This window comes from Anoplolepis gracilipes, chromosome 9 (assembly GCF_047496725.1).
Source record: "Anoplolepis gracilipes chromosome 9, ASM4749672v1, whole genome shotgun sequence".
Classification (NCBI taxonomy): Eukaryota; Metazoa; Arthropoda; class Insecta; order Hymenoptera; family Formicidae; genus Anoplolepis; species Anoplolepis gracilipes.
The window spans coordinates 171,647-195,512 of NC_132978.1; the positions used below are offsets into that span (position 1 = coordinate 171,647).

A 23,866-nucleotide genomic window follows, 5' to 3' on the forward strand; every position below is an offset into this window, starting at 1 on the left:
GAGAGACACAGCGAAGAGGAAAAGTGGCCGAGACGAAAACACATGATGAAAACACCGGACGATTCATTCGGTGGCGACGATCCGATAAGGCAGCTTTTAAAGTCCTTTAAAAAGCAATACATCGTGCCGCCGTTGACATGACGAAGGGTGAGACAGAGAGGGAAACTCTCAATAACTATCCCGTCGGATATGCTCGCACGTGACTCCCTTATCCTTGTGATCTTAAATACTTGGCCGCGCGTGTCGATCATCCTGATCATCGCATTAACTCTCATATACAATATGATTCTGTCGGAGACTCATATCTCAAGTTGCGATCTCCTCGTGCTATAATAATTAAAACATCCTAGCTTCTCTACAGCAATTTCAATTTTAATTAAACTTTAAACGAATTGTAGTCTTTCAAAATTTCAACTTAAGAGTCAGTTATTAAAATATTTAATGTTAAAAATGATAGAAAAGAATGCTAAAAAGATGTTAATGCTAAGGAGATGATAAATAGTAATCGCGTAATCGCGTATGGCTACATTTTATACTTGGTCATATTTTCGAACACGCAATGTGACAAAACGAGAAAAGCCATCGAGAATAGCGTATAAAATCGCAACGGTGGGCAACGACAGTTTCCGAGATCTCTGGGGAGCCGCGTTACAGACAGGCTACGCGAACGTCCGTGTTATAGGGTTGTCAAAGCACCGACAGGATGACATCTCTATTATCACGTACCGACCATAAAGCAGGACAGGCACGCGAGATAGAGGAAACACGAGGGAGAAAGAGAGAGCGAAAGAGAGAGAACCCGACGGAGCAACAGAGAGGATTCGATGAGGAGAAGCGAGAGATTCCACGCAGAAACGCGTGCCACCGAGATAACGGATCTCCCCGATGATAATCCTCCTTGGTGCCGCGCAGACACCACATATGGCCAAACCCCATACGACTGTTAAACAGATCTCTGAGCTTGCAGTCGTTAAGAATATGTCCTGTATGTTATACGAATTTGTCATTGGGTTCACGTCAATCTAGTCGCGTTTGACAAGTCAAAAATTGCTGTATTTCTGTTTCTCTCATATATGTAAATAAGTAAATCACAAAGTAGTTGCAACCAAAATAAAAGTCAAAATTAATATATATTAAATATATCCATAAATTAATAAATTAAATGTATAATAAATTAATATATATGAATTAATTAGTGTTTATATACATATGTATTAAATTAGTATTATATATGAATATAAAGAGATGGAGAGAGAATAGGTCTAATTAAATAAGTAAAATTCCCAAAAATGGCCTATTTTGATTCATAAAGACATAGTAATATGACATAATACATTAATAAAATAAGAATTTATCTCTCTCTCTCTCTCTCTCTCTCTCTCTCTCTCTCTCTCTCTCTCTCTCTCTCTCTCTCTCTCTCTCTCTCTCTCTTATATCTTTTTTTATACAATATTTCAAAAAAATTTTAGTTATGAAAAAAAAATCACTCGTCGAACTTTATAATAGTAAGATTTATTTATATTAAATGATGCTATCAATTTCATTAGCTCTTCTATTTATTGATAAAAGTTACATTTTAATGTAACTTTTAACGCCAACAGTACACATTGCATGCTGAAAGTGACATTGCAGTGAAATAGAACGGTATCAAACCAAACACATTCGTTTTGGTCCTCGAGTGGTGTGAATGGGAGCCACTCGAGAGGGGCCGAATGAGAAGCTTGAAAGCTCGCCGCCGCGGCTTCCGGTCAGCCAGCACATAATTTCGTTACTTTGCACGAAATTGGATTAAGGGATTCGTTAAGGGCGCATTAGAGCGCGTTAACGCGTCACACGATGACCCCCGAATCCCGAATTACATCGTACCGCACGGTGAAATTTCAATGGGCAACCACTGACAACCCCCGCTGTGTGTTCCGGATACATTATGCGTTTCTCTGCATTTCCCTGCATTTTCGACGGTCATTTTCCTTCATCGTCACCTTTCCGTCTAACTGTGGCAGCTGAATTTATTCTCCGAACAAGATATTACTACAATGTAAAACTATTGTAGGATTTATGTGTTTTACATATATGTATATTAGTTTTTTCATAGATTTCAAACAATATCTATCAAATTCGATTTTTCAGAATTAAAAGCTATTTTAGTTACAGTGTAGTAAAAAAATATTGAAATATATGTATATATATTATAATTTCAACATTATACATATACATAGATTTTTCTCATAAATGTTCAGATTGTTTTTAACATTTTAATATAATCCAAGCAATTTTTAGCGAATTAATTTTAAATATTTTAAATGTATAATTTCCACTCTTTTATAAAATATAAAAAAAAGTATACTTATGTATAATGGTTTTTTACAATTTATTAAAATATTATAAAAACTGATCTCTAATCAGTTAATTCAGAATTATTTTATTTTTATGTTAATATTGCCGATAGAGAAGAAATATTTTAAAATTATGTCACTATCGAATCTGAATTTTATTATCCGACTAACTTTTTAAAGACGATTATTCCGCTAATGCACCGAATCTTCGTCTCCGAAGTAGCATTTCGATTCCGATTTCCGATCGACACGCTACAATGTCACAGCACGTAGTCATCGTCAATGAGGAAGGAGTCGTATTGTGTGAGAAGAAAGAACGCACGTATACCGGTTACAGTAACAAGACTCGTCGTGCGTAGCTTTATCGTGGAAGAGAACGCCGTGCCGCGCCGCGCCGCGCCGCGCCGATGCGTCGCTCTCGTTCGTCCATGAGGTTTTCTCGGCGACCGGATCGTCGCCGCGGGACGCGCAGGCCGGAGATGCTAGATAAATGACGGGCCGCACAGGCAAGGTCTGTTAATTATAAAGCTCACCGGCGATAATTGTCGTGTAGTTGAACCAACATTGTGACGGCATGTTTTCCCGCCACGCCTATCTTGCTGTTCGACGCAGCGGGCGAGCTCGCTTTCTTGCTCATGGGACCTTCTCTCTCTTCAACTATGCCGAGACCCCGTTCGGATATCGCCAAGTAATCTTCGAAATTTGCGTGGGAATGCGAGTCGCGAATCGATACGGTGAGTGTGAAAGTCGGTAGATAAAAACATTCCGTTGCTAAAAAGAATTCATTTTTCAGCTATAAAATAAAAATCATTGATTTTTGGGACTTGATCGAGATCGAGAGATTGTATCTTATCTTGCAGTTGTAGCAAATAAAATTTTATGAAAGATAACAAAAATTTTAATTTTTGATAAATCTAGAAAATTGTTTTATTCTTGAAGAATCATTCTCCGAAACCACAACAGAAACAAATCACGCGTTACTTTCTAATCTTCCGCTTCAATGCTGAATAATTCTAAAAGTCATTCGCTTTATTTCGACGCAAACAATGCAAGAAAAAAGAGAGAGAAGGAAAGAGAAAGAGATGCTTTTCCCTTCCTGAACTCGATAGCCAAAATATTGAATTTCCGCAGAAAGGAGAAAGGATGGACACCGTCGTTCCCCCTAAAAACGGCAAAGCGAAAAGTCGAGCAACAAAAAGAGTGGCGCGCCACCTTTTCTTTCTTTCCCTTCGCTCGCATTTCTTATAAATGCAGCCCTCTTACCCTGTCGCGAGGGCAAGATCTCACCCTTCGAATTGCACGAGAAATCCCGCGGCGACGGTCGATTCTAATCGATCTTTTGATTCTCCGTCGTTTTAACTCTGCCCCGCGGGCATCCCTTAACGAAGACGTCGTTAACGCCCTTTTCCCCGGTCGGTTTAGCATTTTTTAGGGCGAATCCTGTGTGCTTTTTTTTTTCCGCCGTTATCGCCACCGTGCTGATGGGAATTCCGACAATTCCAGACGCGCGAGAGAAATACCCAAACTGCGTTCGCGAAAACGTAAGCATTTATTACAATCACTTTGTATTTATGCGCCTGGAAAGTTCTCTGTTAATTTAGTTCTGTATTAAATAATTCTTATTTAAATCATAAAGTAAGAAAATAAATTTAGTTCTGTATTAAATAATTCTTATTTAAATCAAAAAGTAAGAAGATAAATTTAGTTCTGTATTAAATAATTCTTATTTAAATCATGAAATAAGATGAAATAAATTTTGAATAAATTAAAAAAGGAATAAAAGGATATTTTTACAAAGTTTTTGATAGAATTAAAAAATTATAATTAAAAAAAAAATCTTTCTACAATGAAATACATTTCGTTGGAAAAAAATGAAATAATGAATGTTTAAAGAAAATTTGCAAGGAGAATACTCGATAGATGAGGATCTCGAAAGTATGCAACTTCAGATGCGAAATGATCAGCTCGTGCAAATATTTTTGCGAGCGTGTAATACGCGGAATTATATCGCGCGTTGAAAGCGCAATATTCGATTTCCGAGACGGAATATCTTCGAGAACGATGGCTTTCGCTGCAAGTAATTTCAATTTCAATTTAACCCTCTCAAGCCGATTTCGCCGGTTCTCCATTACTCTATTTTGAGGATCGCCCGACAGAGACGTAATTATCCAATATTGTTAACGGCAACGAAAGCCCTATTACGAATTCTCCCGCACGCGACTAATTCCACGTTCCGCGAAATCTGTGAGCTTAATAATCATTCCTAGTTTCGCTAACGTAAGATACGTATCAATTTTCATTATTTAGTAATGATTATACGAAGTGGCTCGCGGAAAGTGATATTTGTTTTTCAAAGCAATTAATTTGCTAAATCATATAAATCAATCTATCGTATACAAAAATAATGATTCTCTTAAAATTTTCTGATGAACGTAAATTTTACACTGGAACAATATTATCTCGGCTCTTCGTGCCGTTGAATTCGATCCGCTATTTATGTCTTATAATGACACGGAATAAAACTCAAATAACCAGCCGTGCCATGCGAACATATTTCCTCGGAATTTATTCAAGATCCTTGACAAATATGGAGCGCAAAAAATTGTGTTTCTCCTGAGGGTGGAGAGATTCACGGAAGCGAACCTTCCCGCCGCGCCGTGCCTCCGGTAAAGCTCCGAAAAAGCGCGAGGGAGAAGAAGGGAACCGGGGATGTCTTCAAGGGTGGAGGTGGCGGATCCTCGAGTAAATTTTCGGGGACGACGAGAATTTGGGTGGGGGTGGCGAGAGACTTAGAGAAGAGAGGATGAGGAACGACAATAACTTCTCGGCTCGGCGTACAATTTGATTTTATGCAACGCTTGGCACGCCTCTTAGCGCGAGATATCCTTATAACGTTTAACTAGATTGTTATGATTGTTGTCCCGAGTCCCGAGTCCCGAGCACTGTTTCTCTTCTCTCTCTTTCTCCCTCTCACTTTCTCGTGTCGACCTTTTCTACCTTCAAGACCAACATACATACGAACACAAAGTAGTATATACAAGTACATAGAGGCACACACACATAGACAATGCGCTGACAAACGAAAATCCGTAAACGTGAATTTCCGACCATAAAGCTCTCTCTCTCTCTCTCTCTCTTTCTCGTACACATCTTCATGTCTCGTATGCGAATCTGTGTTTCATTTCTGTCTCGCGAGAAATACTGTCGCATCGCTACTGTTAATGAAATAATGAAAGCTTTGTGTACCGAGAATTAATGTAACCTTTGAGTTTGTAAGTGAATAGTTATCATGTGTAAACAAAGAAACGACAAACATTTCTTAAAAGTATGTACAAAATTAATTTAAATTACTTACAATTGTAATACTACTGCAATTTTTATTTGTATATAAAATTGTAATTGAGTAATACAATTAAAAAAATACAACAATTAGGCGATAAAGAGCCGACGCGGATATAGAGCGTGAAATAATTTCAACAAGTAATTCCATCAATGATTTACTCCATAATCTAAACGGTTCCGACTCCTTTCGAGCCTTCTTCAGTGACTTGAAAATATAAAAACAATCATATAAGATTTAAAAAAAATAAAATAAAAGAACTGACGATAAATTAATATACAAAATTTTAATTGTAAGCCGAGCTTTCTACAGAATAAACTGATATAAAAAAATGATTCACATTATATTTCATTAATTTAATTTTTTTCTCATGATTTCTAAGATTTACGATCTAAAATAGCATTTAGTAGTCGATACTTTGGATACTAACTCCATATCTCTAAAGCATGAAAGAATAAGGACAAACGCGCGGGAATACCCGTGAGATATCGTTATCGAAGATACGCTTTCCGCTTGCGAAGTCGAGAGACCCAAGTTTCAGATCTTCGACTTCTCAGGACTTAATCCGTGAGTTCGTACTCATTCCCGCGCGTTCCAACGACGTGCTCCGCGGTTCTCGTTCGAGCACGAGGGAAGGTGAATCGGCGAATCGGCGAATCGGCGAATCCGGAGGCAACACGTATGATATTCATATTCTCGACGAAGTCTGCCCGAAGGGATAGGGGGAGATGGCTGGCGAAGGACGAAGACAGAAAAGGGTGGCGAAGAGTGGTACAGGAAGAGGGCGAACGTGGCAGAGGCTGGCTGCTGCTGCTGCTGCTGCTGCTGCTGCTGCTGCTGCTGCTGCTGCTGCTGCTGCTGCTGCTACTGCTATTGCTACTGCTGCTGCTGCTGCTGCTGGTAGTGGTGGTGGTGGTGGTGGTTGGCAGAGCGTCGAAGGCAGTGGTGCAGACCAGTGACACGATGGAGGCAACCCTGGATTCTAACCCTATAGCCGAGGGGGTCGGTCGGCGCTTCTGCTGCTGCTACTGCTGCTGCCACTGGTGTTGGTACTGGAGCTGGTGCCGGCAATGTTGCTGGTGCTGGTGCGCACAGCACAGGCGAAGAATGGTGATAACACGAAGGCTGCGGCGGTACCGGCGTTACGGACGGAGAGGGGGGGCACAGGGGAGAGGGAGAAGGGATGGAGACGGCGGCGAAGGGTGGATACTACTCTGGATATTTCTTATCCCAGCGCACGTAACCCTCTAACAAGCTAGCAAAGTTTACCAATAAATTGTATGACGGTGAGCGTCGGCGATGGGAGTGGGAGGGATGAGGGAGGAAGCCACCGGAATATCGCGTTGAACGGTTATGGTGGTTGGTAGCGGTGTTGGCTCGCTTTTGTGTCTCGCCTCCTCCCCTCCTACCATCGTTTTTCTACCCTTTTTTTTTTCTCTTATCTTCTATTCACCTCTTACCGATGAGTCGTCTCGTTTAAGCGAAAAATATGTTTTTCGAAAATCATGAGCATCAGTGGAACCGAATCAACATCTTCCAAGTTTGTACGTCGATCTCATGTTCGGCGAACTTATTTCATTGCATTTCATTGTACGTGTTGAAAATGATCTTTGATAGAAACTTGGAAAATAGATTTTTTTATCTTCTTTTTCTTCTTTTCGATCTCCTTCAGTTCCTTCCGACTCTCACACTTGAACATCTAGGTTGGTCTACTTTCTTTTCCCACAAGTGACATGCTTCACAATCTCATCAATATTCTGTCTTGTACCATCATTTTAATTGAAAAGAAAATTTTTATTGAGAAGATAATAACAATATTTACAATTAATATAGAAATGAAATGAAAATTATATACATATAATTAACCACGGTTGTAATCGGTTGTACGTATGTATATTTTTAGAATTTAAATTCCAATCTTAGAACAAAGCTCAGAGCAATGTTTTCTTGAAAATTAAATACTAAATGAAATACACATCCGTGTGAAGTAATATTTCACGGCAACAGCCATTTATTAATTGCTGTATATGGGAAAAGAATATCTTGAAAAGATTCCGCTTGAGAAACGTTCGGAATATTTTCATCGCGAGGCGATCGTTTTTGAGCTTTAATAGAACGCATTTACGGTCGTGCGCCTTCTGTCGCGCAGAATCGGCACACAATTTTTCATATATATCTTTCTCTCCCGCATCCCTCCTTTCGTCGAAACGCCAAATGTTGGCGCACACCGCCAATGAGAGAAACAGAACGGGAACAGAAAAGCAGAGGGAAAAGAAGCGAGGGGCAGAGAAAGCGGACGATTATAACCGAATGCCATTTCGGAGACATAATGCGGCGCGCGCGAGCGAACGTACTTTATAATGGAGTCACATCACATCGGTTACACAATCACAATACTAAATCCGACATAATGGCTACCTACCTACGTACATTTCTCTCGGCGGGGCCAAAAACGCGCAAACATATAGCTGGCGTTACCGTTTCGGAGAACCGTCGGTCATAATATATAACGGTTTCTTTCTTTAAAAAAAAAAATCGTAAAATTGTTAAAAATTTTAAATTAGTCTTATCTAGATTCAATGTAATTAAAGGACTATGTACAGAAATCAGACATAGTGAAAAATCTCTCATTAGGCGAAATCTACATTATTAAATTATTTGCAGTATGCTTCACGATTTGTTCCATTTATAGTTTTTTGACAAATTTAAAATAAACTTTTCCAGTGTGTGTAAATAAATAGTCTTTGAATTTAAATATAAAAACTTTTATAAACATGAGTTTCGGATCTCATTTAATGGATAAAGTAAGCGTTAATCATCAATCAAGTTAACAAGTTTCAATTATAAAAGTAAAATGATAAAAATTACAAAAATAACAGTGGAATATTTTCGAAAAATTTTACATGTCCAAAATATTTAATTACAAAAAAGTGTGGAGAACGTTTGATACGCTACTTGTATAATTATGTATTATCATAATAACAATTATTCTCATATATATGTATATATATATATTATTAAGGACAGTATTGCGATAATTATTATACCGCCTATTTATTTTATTATAATTTTACAACAATTATATACTCGCAACTATTGTGAAAATCATGGATCTCCGAATCTCATAGTCGATTTTATCGCATCTCGGACACGGCCATGACGATGTCCGAGAAAAGGAAAAAATAAAGAAGAGTGCAGTAAGCACTTTGCATATACAGCGTGTATCAGAATCCTTATATTTTTCCCGAATTATAAAAATTACAAGCCAAACAAAAGAAACGGTAATCACTTTGATATCGCAACATTAATAACTACAAAATTTTTTAAAAGCTAAAATTTAGACATTTTAGGTACTGAATCTTAACAACATAAACAGATAAAAAATTTGACAGATATATAATGTAGATAAATAATTTTGTTTTCTATTTCTCTCTATCCAGTGAATTTTAGATAGATCCTTACATTAAAAAATAATTTAATCTTAATCTGTAAGAGAGACATAAAAGTGTATAAAATGGGTGATAAAACAATAGGAATTTTATCTAATCTTTATCTTGCTCTGGATGTTAAAAAATGCACGACTTTTGATACATCCTGTATATGCATACATTTGAGTTGATCGGAAGCGATCTATTCATCCTGAAATATCTCTTTTGGTGGAAAGGTCGTGGCGAGCATGCTCTGAATGTTGTCCATACCTTTCCGCCGTTCTCGTATATTTGCTCTTCTGACCGAGCAACCTCGCTGTTCGAATTTACCAAAGTTCTCTTCCGATTGCCAGGACGAAATCATTCGATTAGATAATCTTAATGCATAACCGACAATACACCTCCCTCGTGACATCTTAATCTATTTGTATACTTTACATTTTTTTTTTTAAATGTAAGTTTATAATTTTGTTTGTAAAAATTTGTTTTCTCATATATGTATATCATAATTTAGGAAAATTGTGAAATTAAATTTGGAAAAAATTATTTTACTTTAACATGCTGTAGTTATAGCATGCATATGTATAATGTGTTGGGAGAATTTTATTTTATTCAAAATTAAATATATATATATATATTGTCAGAATTTTCAGATCTCGAAAAGAATTGAGAATTAAACCAATGTTCGATCTTATCCGAATAGTATCAAATAAAAAATATTAACACATTTAAAACATTAATTAAAGATATTTATAATATTGCATGTTACTTGGATCTACATTAATGTTGCAAAAAATTTTATTTTACATGCAATATTTTTAAATTAAATGTCTAATAGTATATTCATACTTAAATATTTGAGATTTACATCCCTTTTCATTATGCTCTGGTATTTCCGTAATAAATAGACAATTACGGCTTTCATATTCGAAAAAAATAGCTTTATAAAATATAAGAGCTAACACACGCTTTGTTGACTATTACACAATAGTCAGTCAACAAAATAATGCGAGACTAATAACCAAGGTTTGTTTTAAAAAAAAAAAAAAAAAAAGCTATTAAGGGAGAGGAAACGATTAACAGAGAAAGCGAAAGAGAGAGAAAGAAAGCTTTGCTCAAAACTGGACGAAGAGACGCGAGGTGACTGGAGGAGGTTTAAGCGTTTCTTCTCCAGCTCTCTCTCTCTCTCTCTCTCTCTCTCTCTTCATGTGCAATCGATTCTTCCGCCATATCGCACGGACCACTTCAGGAGGGCAAGAAGGCACGCGTTAACGCCACCATGGCGAGACGACAGCTAGTCGGAAAAAACTTTACCCCTCGATCTCCTCTCTACCCCATCGTGTGCGTCAGATCTCTCTTTCTCCCTCTCTTGATACATATTTCTTTCCTTTTTCTCTCTTATATTCGACCACCTGCGGTTTTGCCACTACAATATTTACGGGCTTGCAGATCGACGAGCGATTTTCACTTAAGCCGATTCACTTCGTCGACGATTCGAGATATATCCGTTCATGTACTTTGTTTCACTCTTGAGTATCGACGCGCTGCAGCTTCAGAAAGACAGTTGCATTTCTGCATCAACCTGCTACAGATAGCTATCGATTGATGATGCGATTGAACATCTCTAAAAATATCTTCCTAAATATGTCCAAGAATGCAAGAGCATTCTTCAATATAAAATTCAATAAAAATTAACTATAGAATTGCGAACAGCAAACGGGTATGAATACTTTTGGCGTTGTTTTTTTCTAGCGCGACCATCGATCAAACATAATTTTTTCTATAAAGAAACTTAAAATAAATAAAAATGGCTTATATGTTACATATAATGCCCTAAATCACATCAGAGTCAAATTAGTTACAATAATGTTTTATACAACATGGCTACGATATAATTTAGGATATTATATGCATAAATCGTTACTATTTGTACAGAAAAAATCATTTGCCACTTATAAAAAAAAATTAAAGTACATGTACCTATGTATCGCATATATTTCGACTCCGATGCCATTAGGACATTATATTATATGTCTATATCATTTTTGTTTGTTTTGTAGAAAAAAATCATGTTTGATCAGTGGTTGCTAAAAAAAGATATGAAAATGTCCATCTTTTGGACCCTTAAACTATTGCATAGTTTTAATTTAATTTTCATCTAATCTAAACATATCATGCATAAAATAAAAGAGAAATATATGTCTATTTTAACTTATGTTATTTCTAATTCTTTCATTATCGTACGTGCATCTTTTCTACGCTACACCATGAATCATAAATATCCCTTGCTCTTCCTCAATTTATAAAATAATTTATGTCTATATATAATATTTATAATTATTTTTATTATGTATATTGTGTATTATATGTATTCTGTATATTTTTGGATAATGGAGGCAGATACTACGGCCGAAAGTTTGCTCGTTAGCAAATTGTCAATGTCATTTACGAAGGGGACCGCGTGAAACTTATATTTAGCTCCGGTTTCGTAGGGTTTTCAAAAATGGGCAAAGGACAGACCTTTGCTCAGTGCGCGCTTCAGAGACAGGCGGGTGCGGCTCGCATTAGCGCCAACGAGTCAGAAAACTCCCCTGCGGCTCGCGTCGCTACAATATTTATGGGGTTGCTCGCGCGAACGAGCGATTCTCGTTCGCGCGAGTTCGCCTCGTTGGGCGCTCAAGGTCCTAACGAGTCTTAACGCGTGTGCGGGATAAGCTCAGGACGAGCGCGAAAAATTAATGAGCGTCGACCAGTAGCGCGCGCGCGCCGAAGAGCCTCTGAAATTGTGCATATTTTTAAAGAATATCTTATCGCGCCGAAAGAATAACATGTATGAAAAGACTTGACGTCTCAAATAATTTTAAAAACGGATGTCGAGCGCGTCTCGTGTCTCTTTTTTTAAATTTTTGATGAATTTAATTTTTACTCTCATGAAAAATAGAAAAATGCTATGCTTTTTATTATTCCATTATTATTATTAAATTATTGGAAAATTTTATTATTTAAATTTTGACGAATTATTTAAATGTTATTTTAACTGAATAATATTTAATTATTAAAGTCATTTATGTAATGTCTTTTAAGAGCTCCTGCTCGGGGTTGATTATAGTTTATATATTAAATTTTTAAATATTTAAATATTTAAAAAAAATAATTTGCCTCAAAACAATCTGCACAGAACTATATCATAAAGTTATTCTAAATTATCTAATAATTAAATCGATATTTTTATATCTGAACTATCATTACATCCATTTATCTTAAAATCTCAATTATTCAAATTTATCACAATTCAAAGTCATGACTTGATTCTTCATAGTCATCATTTCCGTAGCATTAAAATTCAAATAAAACTATACCGATTTCGTATCCGGATTTAAACCGATTGCCTCGAGATTTTTGCTTCTTGTTTCGCGTCGCTCTTATTTTTATCTCGTCGGTCTTGAATCTGTTCTTTTTCAGCTTAAGAGAGAAAGAGCAGCACGGAATGAATCGTCGCCAGAAGTGAAGAAAAACTCATCCCCGGTCGCTCCCCCTTCATCGACGCCGAAGGATCTTCCTTCCGCCGTGAATCGGCGGCGCTTGTCGGAATCGAGTCGAGAAAATCGTGAAAACGGGCGAAGTCTCGCGACTAATCAGCCGACCGTCGGTTTACGCCTTCGTTCTCACCGCCATCGTCGTCGCGTTTCACTCTCACAACCTCCTCCACCTCTTCAAGAGGAACGGTCGGGAATTTAAAAGGGGGTGGCCGAGTTTTTCTTTTTCTCTCTCTTTCTCTCTGTTTTTATCTTTTTCTCTTCACCCTCCGTCGCTCGCAATCACGGGCGAAGTGTCGCCTTCGATGAAGGGTGTAAGTACCGGTCCCGAACGAGTAAGTTCAAAGAACCGGAACCGGAAACGGTTTTCTCCGAATTTGATGCGCCACCTCGAGTTCTCGTAAATCGAATCCTCTCGACGCGCGGAAAGACACGAAATCGAAGAATTGATGTAATAACTGATTTTCGAGTGAGAAAATAATAAAGTAGATTAAATGCAATACTTATATATAACAGACTGACAAGAATTTGATATGCACAAAGCATTGATGTATGCTGTTAATAGATGAATCAAGGACAAACAGTGACAGATCAAACAATAAATTTACGATAACATTAACGTTTATGAAATATTGTACTAAATATTAGTTCAACACAAAAGATTCATGTTTTTGAACAAAAAATGATCATCAAAATTTTTGTCATTAAAATTTTCCCAGTTAAAAACCTATCCAGTTTTATCATATGTTTACAGGTAATTCTAATTTCTAATTTCTAATTCTAATAATTTTAACAATAGTATAGAATTTTTGACAATAAAACTCACGTCGACAATCTAAGCTATAATCTTATTATAGCTTATAATTAATCTTAAACTAGAATGCATGTGTAATGAACATAAAAGTGAAATATGAGCAGATACGATTTCACTGGCGCGATAAATGATATATATCGAAATAATACATGCAACGTTAAATCAGCTTTATTAAAGTATCTTACCTTGCTTTGCGATGTTTATCTCACGCGTAAACACGCATCGTGCCAGCTTTAATATTTATGTGAATATAAATAAAACTCGCATACATTATTATCAATAGACATGACGCTTCTTGATCATCTTGTTACGATGAAGGAAGTGCGCGGGGATGGGTTCTACCATCTTCCTCCAAAACATTTTTTACATCGGCGGCTGTTTCCATACGTAATAAATACATGAGCACCAAGTAACGAGTGCATACATCCAGCGAAAGAAAGGGGAACGGAAGTGAGATGAAGGGATGGCGAAAAGTCGTTCGGCGCGTAGGGTAAATAAAGTTTTAAATTTCCGCAGCCCCCTTTCCCCCTCTGTACCTTGTCCTCCCTTCTTCTCCGGAGCTTCGACCGACGGCGCCTCCACTATCTGCATAATATATCTCTAATGTGGCGGAGGGAAAAGAGGGTGGCAAAACTTGCCTGCCGCGCTCCTTCGCCCGGTATAATGTAAGGCGAACTCCCCTGCGAGGGGATGGAGCGAGGAGGGAGCGACTTCTGGTGAGATCCCGCGAGCGAGTAAGGCGGAGGCACGGTGCTTAAATAACGCGAGTTTGGATTTATAGTAATACTTTTATGAAATAATGTTAGTGGCGGATATTAAGGCAGACACTGCTGGGAGCGTCGCTGGCTAAGCGCCATCCGGGAACGCGTCCTGCTCCTTTTCCACTTACCTTCCCGCCCCCCCTCCGCCCCGACGCCACGCCGGTCCTCCTTATCCTCGATTTTGCTTCTGACGCGCTGGAAAAACTTCCGGCGACGATTTTCCCGCCCGTATCGGAGAGTTTGATATTGATTTCTCGGACACGCGTGAATAATAGAAAGAAGGTCCTGTAAAGTGTAATATATAAAGGTAATAAAAGGATTACGTATCATTTAATTAAGTATTTTAAAAGAAAATTGAAATTAAAAAAGTTTATAAAAATATAAATTATATATTAAATCATAAAAAGAAAAGAGAGAGAGAGAGAGAGAGAGAGAGAGAGAGAGAGAGAGAGAGAGAGAGAGAGAGAGAGAGAATAATGTAATAATTAATTGTAATAGTTTGATAGAGACACATAAAAATAATATTTTCTATAAAAGCTGAAATTATTAAAAGATAGTTATTATTTATTTATTGATAAAAGGCACCAAAAATTGTTATAACATACCACTAAAAAAATCAAATATTATTTTTAAATCTACTTTAATCTTATGTAATTAATTTATTAAATGCTCGATGAAAGAAAATCTCAATAATTCAAACGTAAAATATGACACCGGGTCTCCGGGGTATTTTAGCGAATCACGCAAGCAAACCCCGCGGAAACGGCGGTCTGCGAAAAAGAGAGAAAGGGAGAGAGAGAGAGAGAGAGAGAGAGAGAGAGAGTCATGCAAAATTTGCCGGCGAATGCTCTTTAATTAGCACACCACACTCGGCGAAGAAGACGTCGGTATCGGAGACTGTCGAGAGAGAGAGAGAGAGAGAGAGAGAGAAAGAGAGAGAGAAAAGAGAGAGAGAGAGAAAGAGAGCGAAGAAGAGAAGGCACTTAAATAATTATCGTTTCGAAACGCGCGGAGCGGCGCGGCGCAAGCGGAGGCCGCATCTGTTTCTGATTATTAATTAATATCAACCAACCCGCGGGGGAGGGAGAGGAAGAGCGAGAGGGGAAAGGAGGCCGCATTCGCATGAGCGAACTCGCTGCTCGCGTACGCAACTCGCACACACGCTTAAATACGTACAGTACACAGGCACGCAGAGATGCACGCGCACACAACCATATACACGCGTGTCGCTCGCAGGGATAAAGAGAGCGTACGCGCTGCTAGAAAGCGCGCGTATGCATAAGAGAAACAGAGAGCGAGAGAGAGAGAGAGAGAGAGAGAGAGAGAGAGAGAGAGAGAGAGAGAGAGAGAGAGAGAGAGAGAGAGAGAGAGAGAGAGAGAGAGGGTACGGCGTGTATATTCATATGTTGCGCAGAAATGAACAGAACGGGCTCGGCGGGCATTAAAATTAATGAAACGGACGGAACACGCGCGTTTTAACGAAAATGTATGTGGGCGATCAGGCGGAAGTGCTCGTCCTCTCTCTCTCTTTCTCTTTCTCTTTCTCTATTCTGTTTCTCTTTCGAAAATGGGTTGCTGGAAAACGCGCAAACGCCCCTGGGCTAACCGCGAATACTCACCGCGTTATGTCTTTTGCGCACTCGTCATCACCGCTTTTTTTTCGCCGTTATCCTGCACACGTGGGAATAGTGTCGGCTACTGGATATTCAAATGCCAACTTATCAAAATTGTTGTCCAATCGTAATGTGTCTCTTTGCCGACAGCCATTTCTAAATCAGACAAGAGAAAATTTATTAACAAAATACTCTAAAAGATGTGTGACTAATAAAGTAACACGCAAATAAATGTGACACGTTTATAATAGATTGGTGTTTCTTTTCTTTGATGCAAATCTTGTAGAAAGCTATTTCATTTATCGTAAATCTTAAACATCTTAACAATAAAATCTTCAATTATATTTTTATCAAATTAAAGTCTAAAATTTACAAGAAAAACTAATATTTTGCATTTTTGCATTATTTATTTTGTTATTTTTAGTAAAAAATAAACTTTGAAGAAGAAAGAAAAAATTACTCCTATAAAATTATATGAACAATTTTTATCTTTTTATATAATTATATACATTTATTTTTTTTTTTCTTTTCTTCAAAGTTTATTTTTTCTAAAAAAACAATGCGAAAATTATTTTATTATTATCTTCTTGTTATATTTCCTCTATATACGAATAGAAATTATATACAAGAAAAAGAAAACATATGTATGTAATATAAGTAGACATATTTTATATTTAAATGTATGTATATGTTTATATATGTGATTATATATGGATTTTTTTTTCCGGAGATATATGCTATAATATATTAATAATACCTTAATAAATAATATAATACAATAATGATAAATAATACAATAATACACTGATTAATATTGCATTTTATTCACCTTCTTCAAAGATTTTATTTATTTTACATTCTTATACAAGAATTATACATTTAAAAAAGAAATTTAGCGCCGGTAAATTCACAAAATCAATAAAAATTCAATATCAATAAAATCTTTGTTTCTCTCTCTCTCTCTCTCTCTCTCTCTCTCTCTCTCTCTCTCTCTCTCTCTCATAATATACAAAGATTTTTACCGAATATAAAATCTACTTACGTCTCACTAATGTTATTGTGGTAAGTCCGTGAGAGCAGTTGACGAAGACATTTGAGATAGACGGTTTCTTAATTAAGAAACTTGACCGTGGATGGAATCACGGAAGTATCGAGGCAGTGACAACTTGACGTTTCGCCGTCGCCTAGGGTCTCTCTCTGTACGAATATAAATTTCTCCATTATCCAGATTAGTTCGCCAGGGGAGATACACGAGATGCTTCCTGCGTTAGTTGAGGCAACCTTTCAGATATTATTCTCGAAATGATAGGTGTTGTTGAATATAGCTTTTCCAAGTGGAGGCGTATATTTAGATCGTCGAAAATAGGAACAACACACGTCACATTCTACATGTAATTACCGAAAAAAGAGCAAATTCTTTGATAAATTTTTGAAAACAAACTTTTTCTTGCAAGAAAATATAATATAAAGTATTATCATTTATAACGATTTCTCTCTCTCTCTCTCTCTCTTTCTCTTGAAGTGCACTTGACTATTTTTGCTTTAAAAAGATTCTTTGCCCTGGCTCTATCAAATATTTCAAACTAAAAATAACGTTCAACGACACTTCCAATTTTAAATAATATTTTTTTATCAGAGATGTAGTATTATTAGATTATAATTAATACAAAAATTTATTTATTTATAGCCTTTTATTATTGAAGGGAGTTAGACTATTTTATAGATTTTCTATAAATTTTCCTATTATCTATAATTTCATATACATTTACTTTTATTTATATTCAATTATGTACACTCTTCTACTACCAAAAAAAGTCGCAATTTCGAGTTTGCCGAAACATCCATATCTTTGGTACATAGCAATTTTTTTAGCTTGTTCTACAATGCATAAGTGTAATTAATATGGGTTTACCTTCAAAACAGATGTGCAATAAACAAAATGATGAATAAGTAATAAAGTATCAGCATTATATTATATATCATGTCAAAGAGGAGATCGAAAGCTTCGTAGCACGTAGCAGCCCGCCAATTTTCCGCCAACTACCCACTTATCAGACCTTGTACTGCCATCTGGACCCGTTTTGAAAGCTATGTAGCCAAAGTCTATTTTTTAACACTACCGGTAAAATTACCATTTGTTTGTTATCCATAAATCCATACAGAATGCGAATAAAAAATACATACAATTTGTGAATTTAATTGTCTATTTCATCAGCTGAGATTGATTTTTTTTTTTATTCTAACATAACTGAGGCAGTTGTTTTGAAACTGACAGGTATTCCTATTTGATCAACTGATCTATCTGCGGTTTATAATTATGTTAGTGCTGCCATCTCTGGATGGATAATAAAAATAACTTGAATATAACCTTAGCTACATTTTGTACAAATATTTCAGCTTGCATGGATTGCACGTGTGATTTGTATTGGATGTATTGATATTTATACATAATTATAATATAACTTTGCTTTATTAGATTACAATAAAACAAAATGCAGCACGACGATGTAAATAAAATTCTAATTTTTCTTTTATGTATCTATAATGTTACATGATCATAAACATTTTTATCTTAATCTTACAGGTTGTGTGGAGTGTCATCAATAAATCATTTTGTTCCTTCAAAGTAAAGTAAGTATGTTCTTAAGAAATAATTTAATGTTTAAAATTTCGAACGTATAATAAATTGTAATATTTTCTTTACAGTACAAAGACACAAAGGTTTTGCAGAAATGAATACAATCTTACAGGTTTATGCAGTAGATCTGCATGTCCTCTTGCAAACAGTCAGTATGCTACGATTAGAGAGGAAAAGGGTATTATTTATCTCTATATGAGAACAGCGGAGAGGTAGGTTGCATTTATTTGAATCTTTCACACTTATATTTGTATAATAGTGACATTATTCTTGATGAGTCCGTATAGTTTATTTAGTAACAAAAATTATAAATTATTAAAATATCATTAAAAGATCAATGTTCCATTTCAATATGAAGAAAATTGCAGCATCATTTATTCTCATTTATACATTTTAATATATATAAATATTATAATTTCTTTTGTTAGAATACATACACCTAAAAATAGCTGGGAAAAAGTCAAGCTATCTAGAAATTTTGAGAAGGCAATTCAACAAATTAATGAAAATCTACTCTATTGGCCTGGTTTTATAAAAGCAAAATGTAAGCAAAGATTTCTCAAGATCACGCAATATCTCATTCGTATGAGAAAATTCAAGTTAAGACGACAAAAGAAGATTGTACCGCTTCAAAGAAAGATTGAAAGAAGAGAAAGACGTAGAGAAGAAAAGGCTTTGATCGCTGCAAGGTTAGAAAATGCAATTGAGAAACAACTTATGGACAGACTGAAGAAAGGACTGGTAACATTATATTTTATATTTGTTATTTATATTATGTCGCCACAAGAAATTAGTTATATTTCAGAGATATAATTTCTTTTATGTTCCAGTATAAGGGCGTTTACAATTTTCCACAAGAAGTATTTGATAAAGCTGTAGAGGCTGTTGAAGTTGAAGGAGAAAGTGAAGCGGAAAGCGAACAGGATGAGGAACAGGAGCAAGAGCTTAATAAGGAGATTGAAATGGAATTAGAAGAAGATAAGAGAGAACTTGAACAAGATGGTCTACAATATATTGAAGCTGATAGTGATGACGATGACTATGAGGATGATGATGTCAAAGAGTTTTCTATGGTATATGTAATAAAATAATTATTTATTTTAAAATAAATTTTTTTACACATTTTATTATGTAGGATGAAGATAGCGATTCTGGACAGAGGGAAGAAGTTGAATTATCAGATAGTTTTGAATCTGAAACCAGTGATATTGAAGTAAGAACCTTCTATCTTAAAATAAACTTGTTTTGTCATAGTCTCTAATATAAATCGCTCATATCTCATTAGGACTTAATCAAACCATCTACAAGCAAGAAAACAAAAGTGCCAAAAGTTGTAAAAGGAAAGGTACAGAGAAAATCACGACCAAGAGTAGAAATCGAGTACGAAATGGAAGAGGACAATCTACAAAGAGAACGAGCGTAGTACGATTGTGTAAATATTATAATTATGTGTTTATAATAAAATTGCCCAAACATTTATATATTCTCTAACATTTTTATTCGAACGTTTTTATTTTTACATTATAATTGCTAATCTGTGTACTTAGATTTATCAGTAATATGATGCAAGTTTCGCGTGCGTGTTTATATAACGTTGAAAATAGAGAAAAATTTATATTTATACAGGGTGTTCTATAATTGGTTAAAAAAACTTACTAAATTGTTGAAATCATTTGACAATTTTTTCTCAGCGAAAATGTCCAAGTATTAATAATTTCCGAGTTGTAAGCGATTAAAAAAGGGATTTTTCGCAAATTAAAATTTTGAAGTTAAAAGATTATCAAAACTACATTCTTTAGTTAATTTCAAATAGAATTTACTGCAATAGAATTTTAATTTAAGATTTAATTATAAAGATATAGGATAACAAAAACTTGAAAACTTACAAAAAATGATGACATCTCGACATTTTTCGCTGGAAAAATCGTCTTCAAATGATTTCAAGAATCTGCAATTAGCAGATTTTTTACCAATTACAAGACACCCTGTATATGTGTATGTGGGGATGTATGCGCGCGCGCGCGCGCATGGTATATTACATGCATATATGCGTTTAAAAATTCCGCTAACAAAGAGAATAACGTGCAGAAGCGCCGAACGGAAAAAGCGGGAAAACTCTTGATAACGTAAACGCGGATGGTAAATGTGCACAATTTTGGTTGCGATCCGTGCTGTGTCCACAAAATTTATTAACACATTTTGCTTATTCACTTTCACGTAAAAATAATTTGTTATTTCTCCACACTGGCAACAATTTACTTTTAATAACAAATAACCATGTAAATATTGTCAATATTCTAATTTTGCCAATAATATCTTGATTTTTGGTAATTCTTTTTCTTTTATTAAACTCTATTTTTACATTCTACATTTTACAAATTAAAACTTATTTTATATGAAAAAAAAATTTTCTTTCAACAATTTAATAATTTAGAGTATTATATTGTTCTACAAATACAATAATAAACTGTTAGATATCGATAGATTCAATTACAGTCGGACCTCTTATCCTATAACATTTTCGGTCCAGAATCTTCCCCTTAAACCTCTGATCCTACGATAAAAATTTGAGAATGGAGATATAATTCCCCTTTTGCGGTCGTAGCATGAGAGGATTTTTTGTCGTAGAATAAGAAGTTTCGTAGCATAAGAGGGTCGTAGGATAAGAGGTCCGACTGTAAATGAAATAAGAATCAGATATATTATATGTATATGTATATATACAAAATTTCTTTAATTAGAGAAAAATATTAATTTTTTACTTATTTAAGTAAAAATAGTCCGAATTATATCGTGTTCGCTGTCATAATCGTAAAAATTTCATTAATTTTCATTACATATTATTTTAAAAAAGATAAAATAAAAAATAAAAGTTTTAATTGTTCCTTGACAAGCATTTTAATTTATATAGCTAAAGCATTAGAGCTAAAAGAAGGTCCCCGCTAAATATTTAATCGTTATAAATTCTTGTATTACTAATAAAAAAGTTGATGCGAGACACTTTCTGTAACAACTAATCGTGATTTGAAAAAAAAAACGAAAATTACTTATCAAAATTAATTAACCCAGATCATTGTTGCAAGAGACTCTTATGTAACTATATATATATATAATATATAAATACATATTTATAATATAATTTTATTTTATTTAATTACTGTATTTCTATTCATTAGTTGACTCATTTAATTCATCTACTTGTCGCTTTGAATTTACAAATTTAAGAGCAGGACGTTTGATATATTAATTACGGGAAAAGAAACTTTATTAATTACTGTTAATTAATGCCGATTATCCAATTGGCATACTTGTACGCGATTAGTAATATTTAATTCTAAACTTTGTAATATTTTACTTTAGAATATACTCACATTTTTGTGCAATCGATATCAATATCAATCGGCGAATGTCGCGGGGTTGTGCGCGCTTCGGTGGGCGGAAGGCCCCGACCGATCAATCTATGCCGGCGTGTATCGATTCGGATATGGATCCGCGGTTGGATCGTGATTGGCGGCTTTTCGCGGGGCACAGTTTCGTCGACTCGTTCGGGTGGCCGACAAGATGGCCGGGAACGGAAAGGACCGCTTTGCTCGAGGCTCGTAGAGCGCTTGGATATGATTAAAAAATGGGCGCTCTGCGCCTCTGCCCATTGTCTGGCGGGTATTGGCCGGGTAACGAGGCCAGTATTTGACCACGTATTTTTTTAGCCAGTTGGACCTACCTTTGTTGCTCCTGGCCATATTCATTCTGACTCGATTTTTAGCCAGAGATCAAAGAAGAAAAATAATTCCTTCCTACTGCCGGTTAATTATTATCGCCGACAAATAAGACGACCTATATTTATTTAGGATCGTACGATATAATCGTTTTCTAGATGCGTTGTACGTCATTCAGTCGTTTAAAGTCGCAATAGATAATATAATCATGTATATACCAAAAAAATTATATTCTCGAAACATATAGTTTTATAAACTCTCCTTATAGATACATTCTTAATAAACGAAAATATTTTCTTCTTTACATATTAATACTTTTTTGACATATCTTATATATATATATAAATTAAGTAAAACTATGTATGTATATATATATATTTAACTTGCCAAAGTTTTAATAAATAGCCAATGTCAACAATTTATAAAATTGTTTTTTTTGTAATTATTGAAATTAATGATTTCAAATATTAAATAATATAATGGTAAAGAAATATCCATTTTAGTATACATTCTTACATGGTAAGAATATCTAAAATTACTCTACTCTGTAGAGGATTTCTCCCTTAAACTAATATTAAGAAGATTTTTTTGATATCTATTTTAAAAAAAAGATATTATAAGTAAAGTACTCTTAAGATGAGAATATAATTTTTTCGATGCATATAAAATATATTAGCATGTATGTTAGGTACCCCTCTGTCGGCAGGTCATTAACATCTGTATCTTTAAAATTGTTTTATAAAACTCATATTGCAAATATATAATTGAAATAAATATTTTATGTATATTTCATTCATCATTTTCATCATTACATTTTATAATACGTGTCTTGCATAAAATTGGAATAAATATTACATATTCTTATTCCTAAAATATTTTTCCTTTTCTTTCAATTTATATGTATAACTTTTCTATTTTAACAAAATTTTCTATTTAAAAAAAATGAATAAAAAATATAAAATTTTATCTTACATATAATAAAAATACAAAAGAAATTTTTCTATGATTTAAAATTGACTCAGAACTCACTAGAATACGTTATCCTGCCGTCCGAGGGTTAAAGCAACGGATTTAGCTATAATCTACATCTCTATCTACCAGAATCTCTACATAAATTCGTTGCTTTAAAATATAATAAAAACTTTTTGTCACTCACCGACACTGATGCGCAACAGCGGAGTTGTCGATATTGAAGCTATGTTATCTGTAACATACAAAATAAAATCCAAATTATAGCAGCGATTTTAAATAATTAATATTAAAAAATTTATTATTATACTTAATAAACTTATATTCGACGCGTGCAATAAGCAGATATATATAAATATGGAATAACTTTGTAAATTAAAAAAACTTTTCTTTTTAAATAAAAACTTTTTATAAGATTTATACCAAAATCTTTATCTCTAAATTTATTTTGATTAAATCATTCAACTAAAAGAATCGAATTATTTCGTATAAAGCATTTATTAATTAATATACAAATAATATTTACCCTGGGGTTGCTCCGCCGATGCAGGATGCCTCTCCTAGGCCTCCTCCTCCTCTCAGATTGTAAGGGACGTCAGGAACTATTGTTTTATACGCGCGATATACTTTTTTTAATTTGTTGAAACCACACAAAAATAAAATCGCGAAATATTTTAAACCGTACAAAAGTAAAAACGCGCGATAGTTTGACGGC

The 23,866-nt window shown here is 34.9% G+C and overlaps 1 protein-coding gene and 1 long non-coding RNA gene across 2 annotated transcripts; one reads left to right on the forward strand and one right to left on the reverse strand.

Annotated features, from left to right (window-relative positions):
* Window positions 1-13,788: 13,788 nt before the first annotated feature.
* Window positions 13,789-17,088, reverse strand: LOC140669735 (uncharacterized). Its single transcript, XR_012047395.1, has 3 exons — window positions 16,871-17,088; window positions 15,835-15,984; window positions 13,789-14,500 (listed from the first exon to the last, which is right to left on the reverse strand). It is a non-coding gene; the product is annotated as an uncharacterized lncRNA (long non-coding RNA).
* A 1,125-nt stretch (window positions 17,089-18,213) lies between these two features.
* Window positions 18,214-19,945, forward strand: Rbm13 (RNA-binding motif protein 13). Its single transcript, XM_072899259.1, has 7 exons — window positions 18,214-18,335; window positions 18,413-18,459; window positions 18,535-18,678; window positions 18,895-19,207; window positions 19,297-19,539; window positions 19,602-19,679; window positions 19,752-19,945. The coding sequence occupies exons 1-7, from the start codon at window positions 18,321-18,323 to the stop codon at window positions 19,887-19,889; spliced, it is 978 nt and encodes a 325-aa protein (XP_072755360.1). The 5' UTR covers window positions 18,214-18,320; the 3' UTR covers window positions 19,890-19,945.
* Window positions 19,946-23,866: the final 3,921 nt, after the last annotated feature.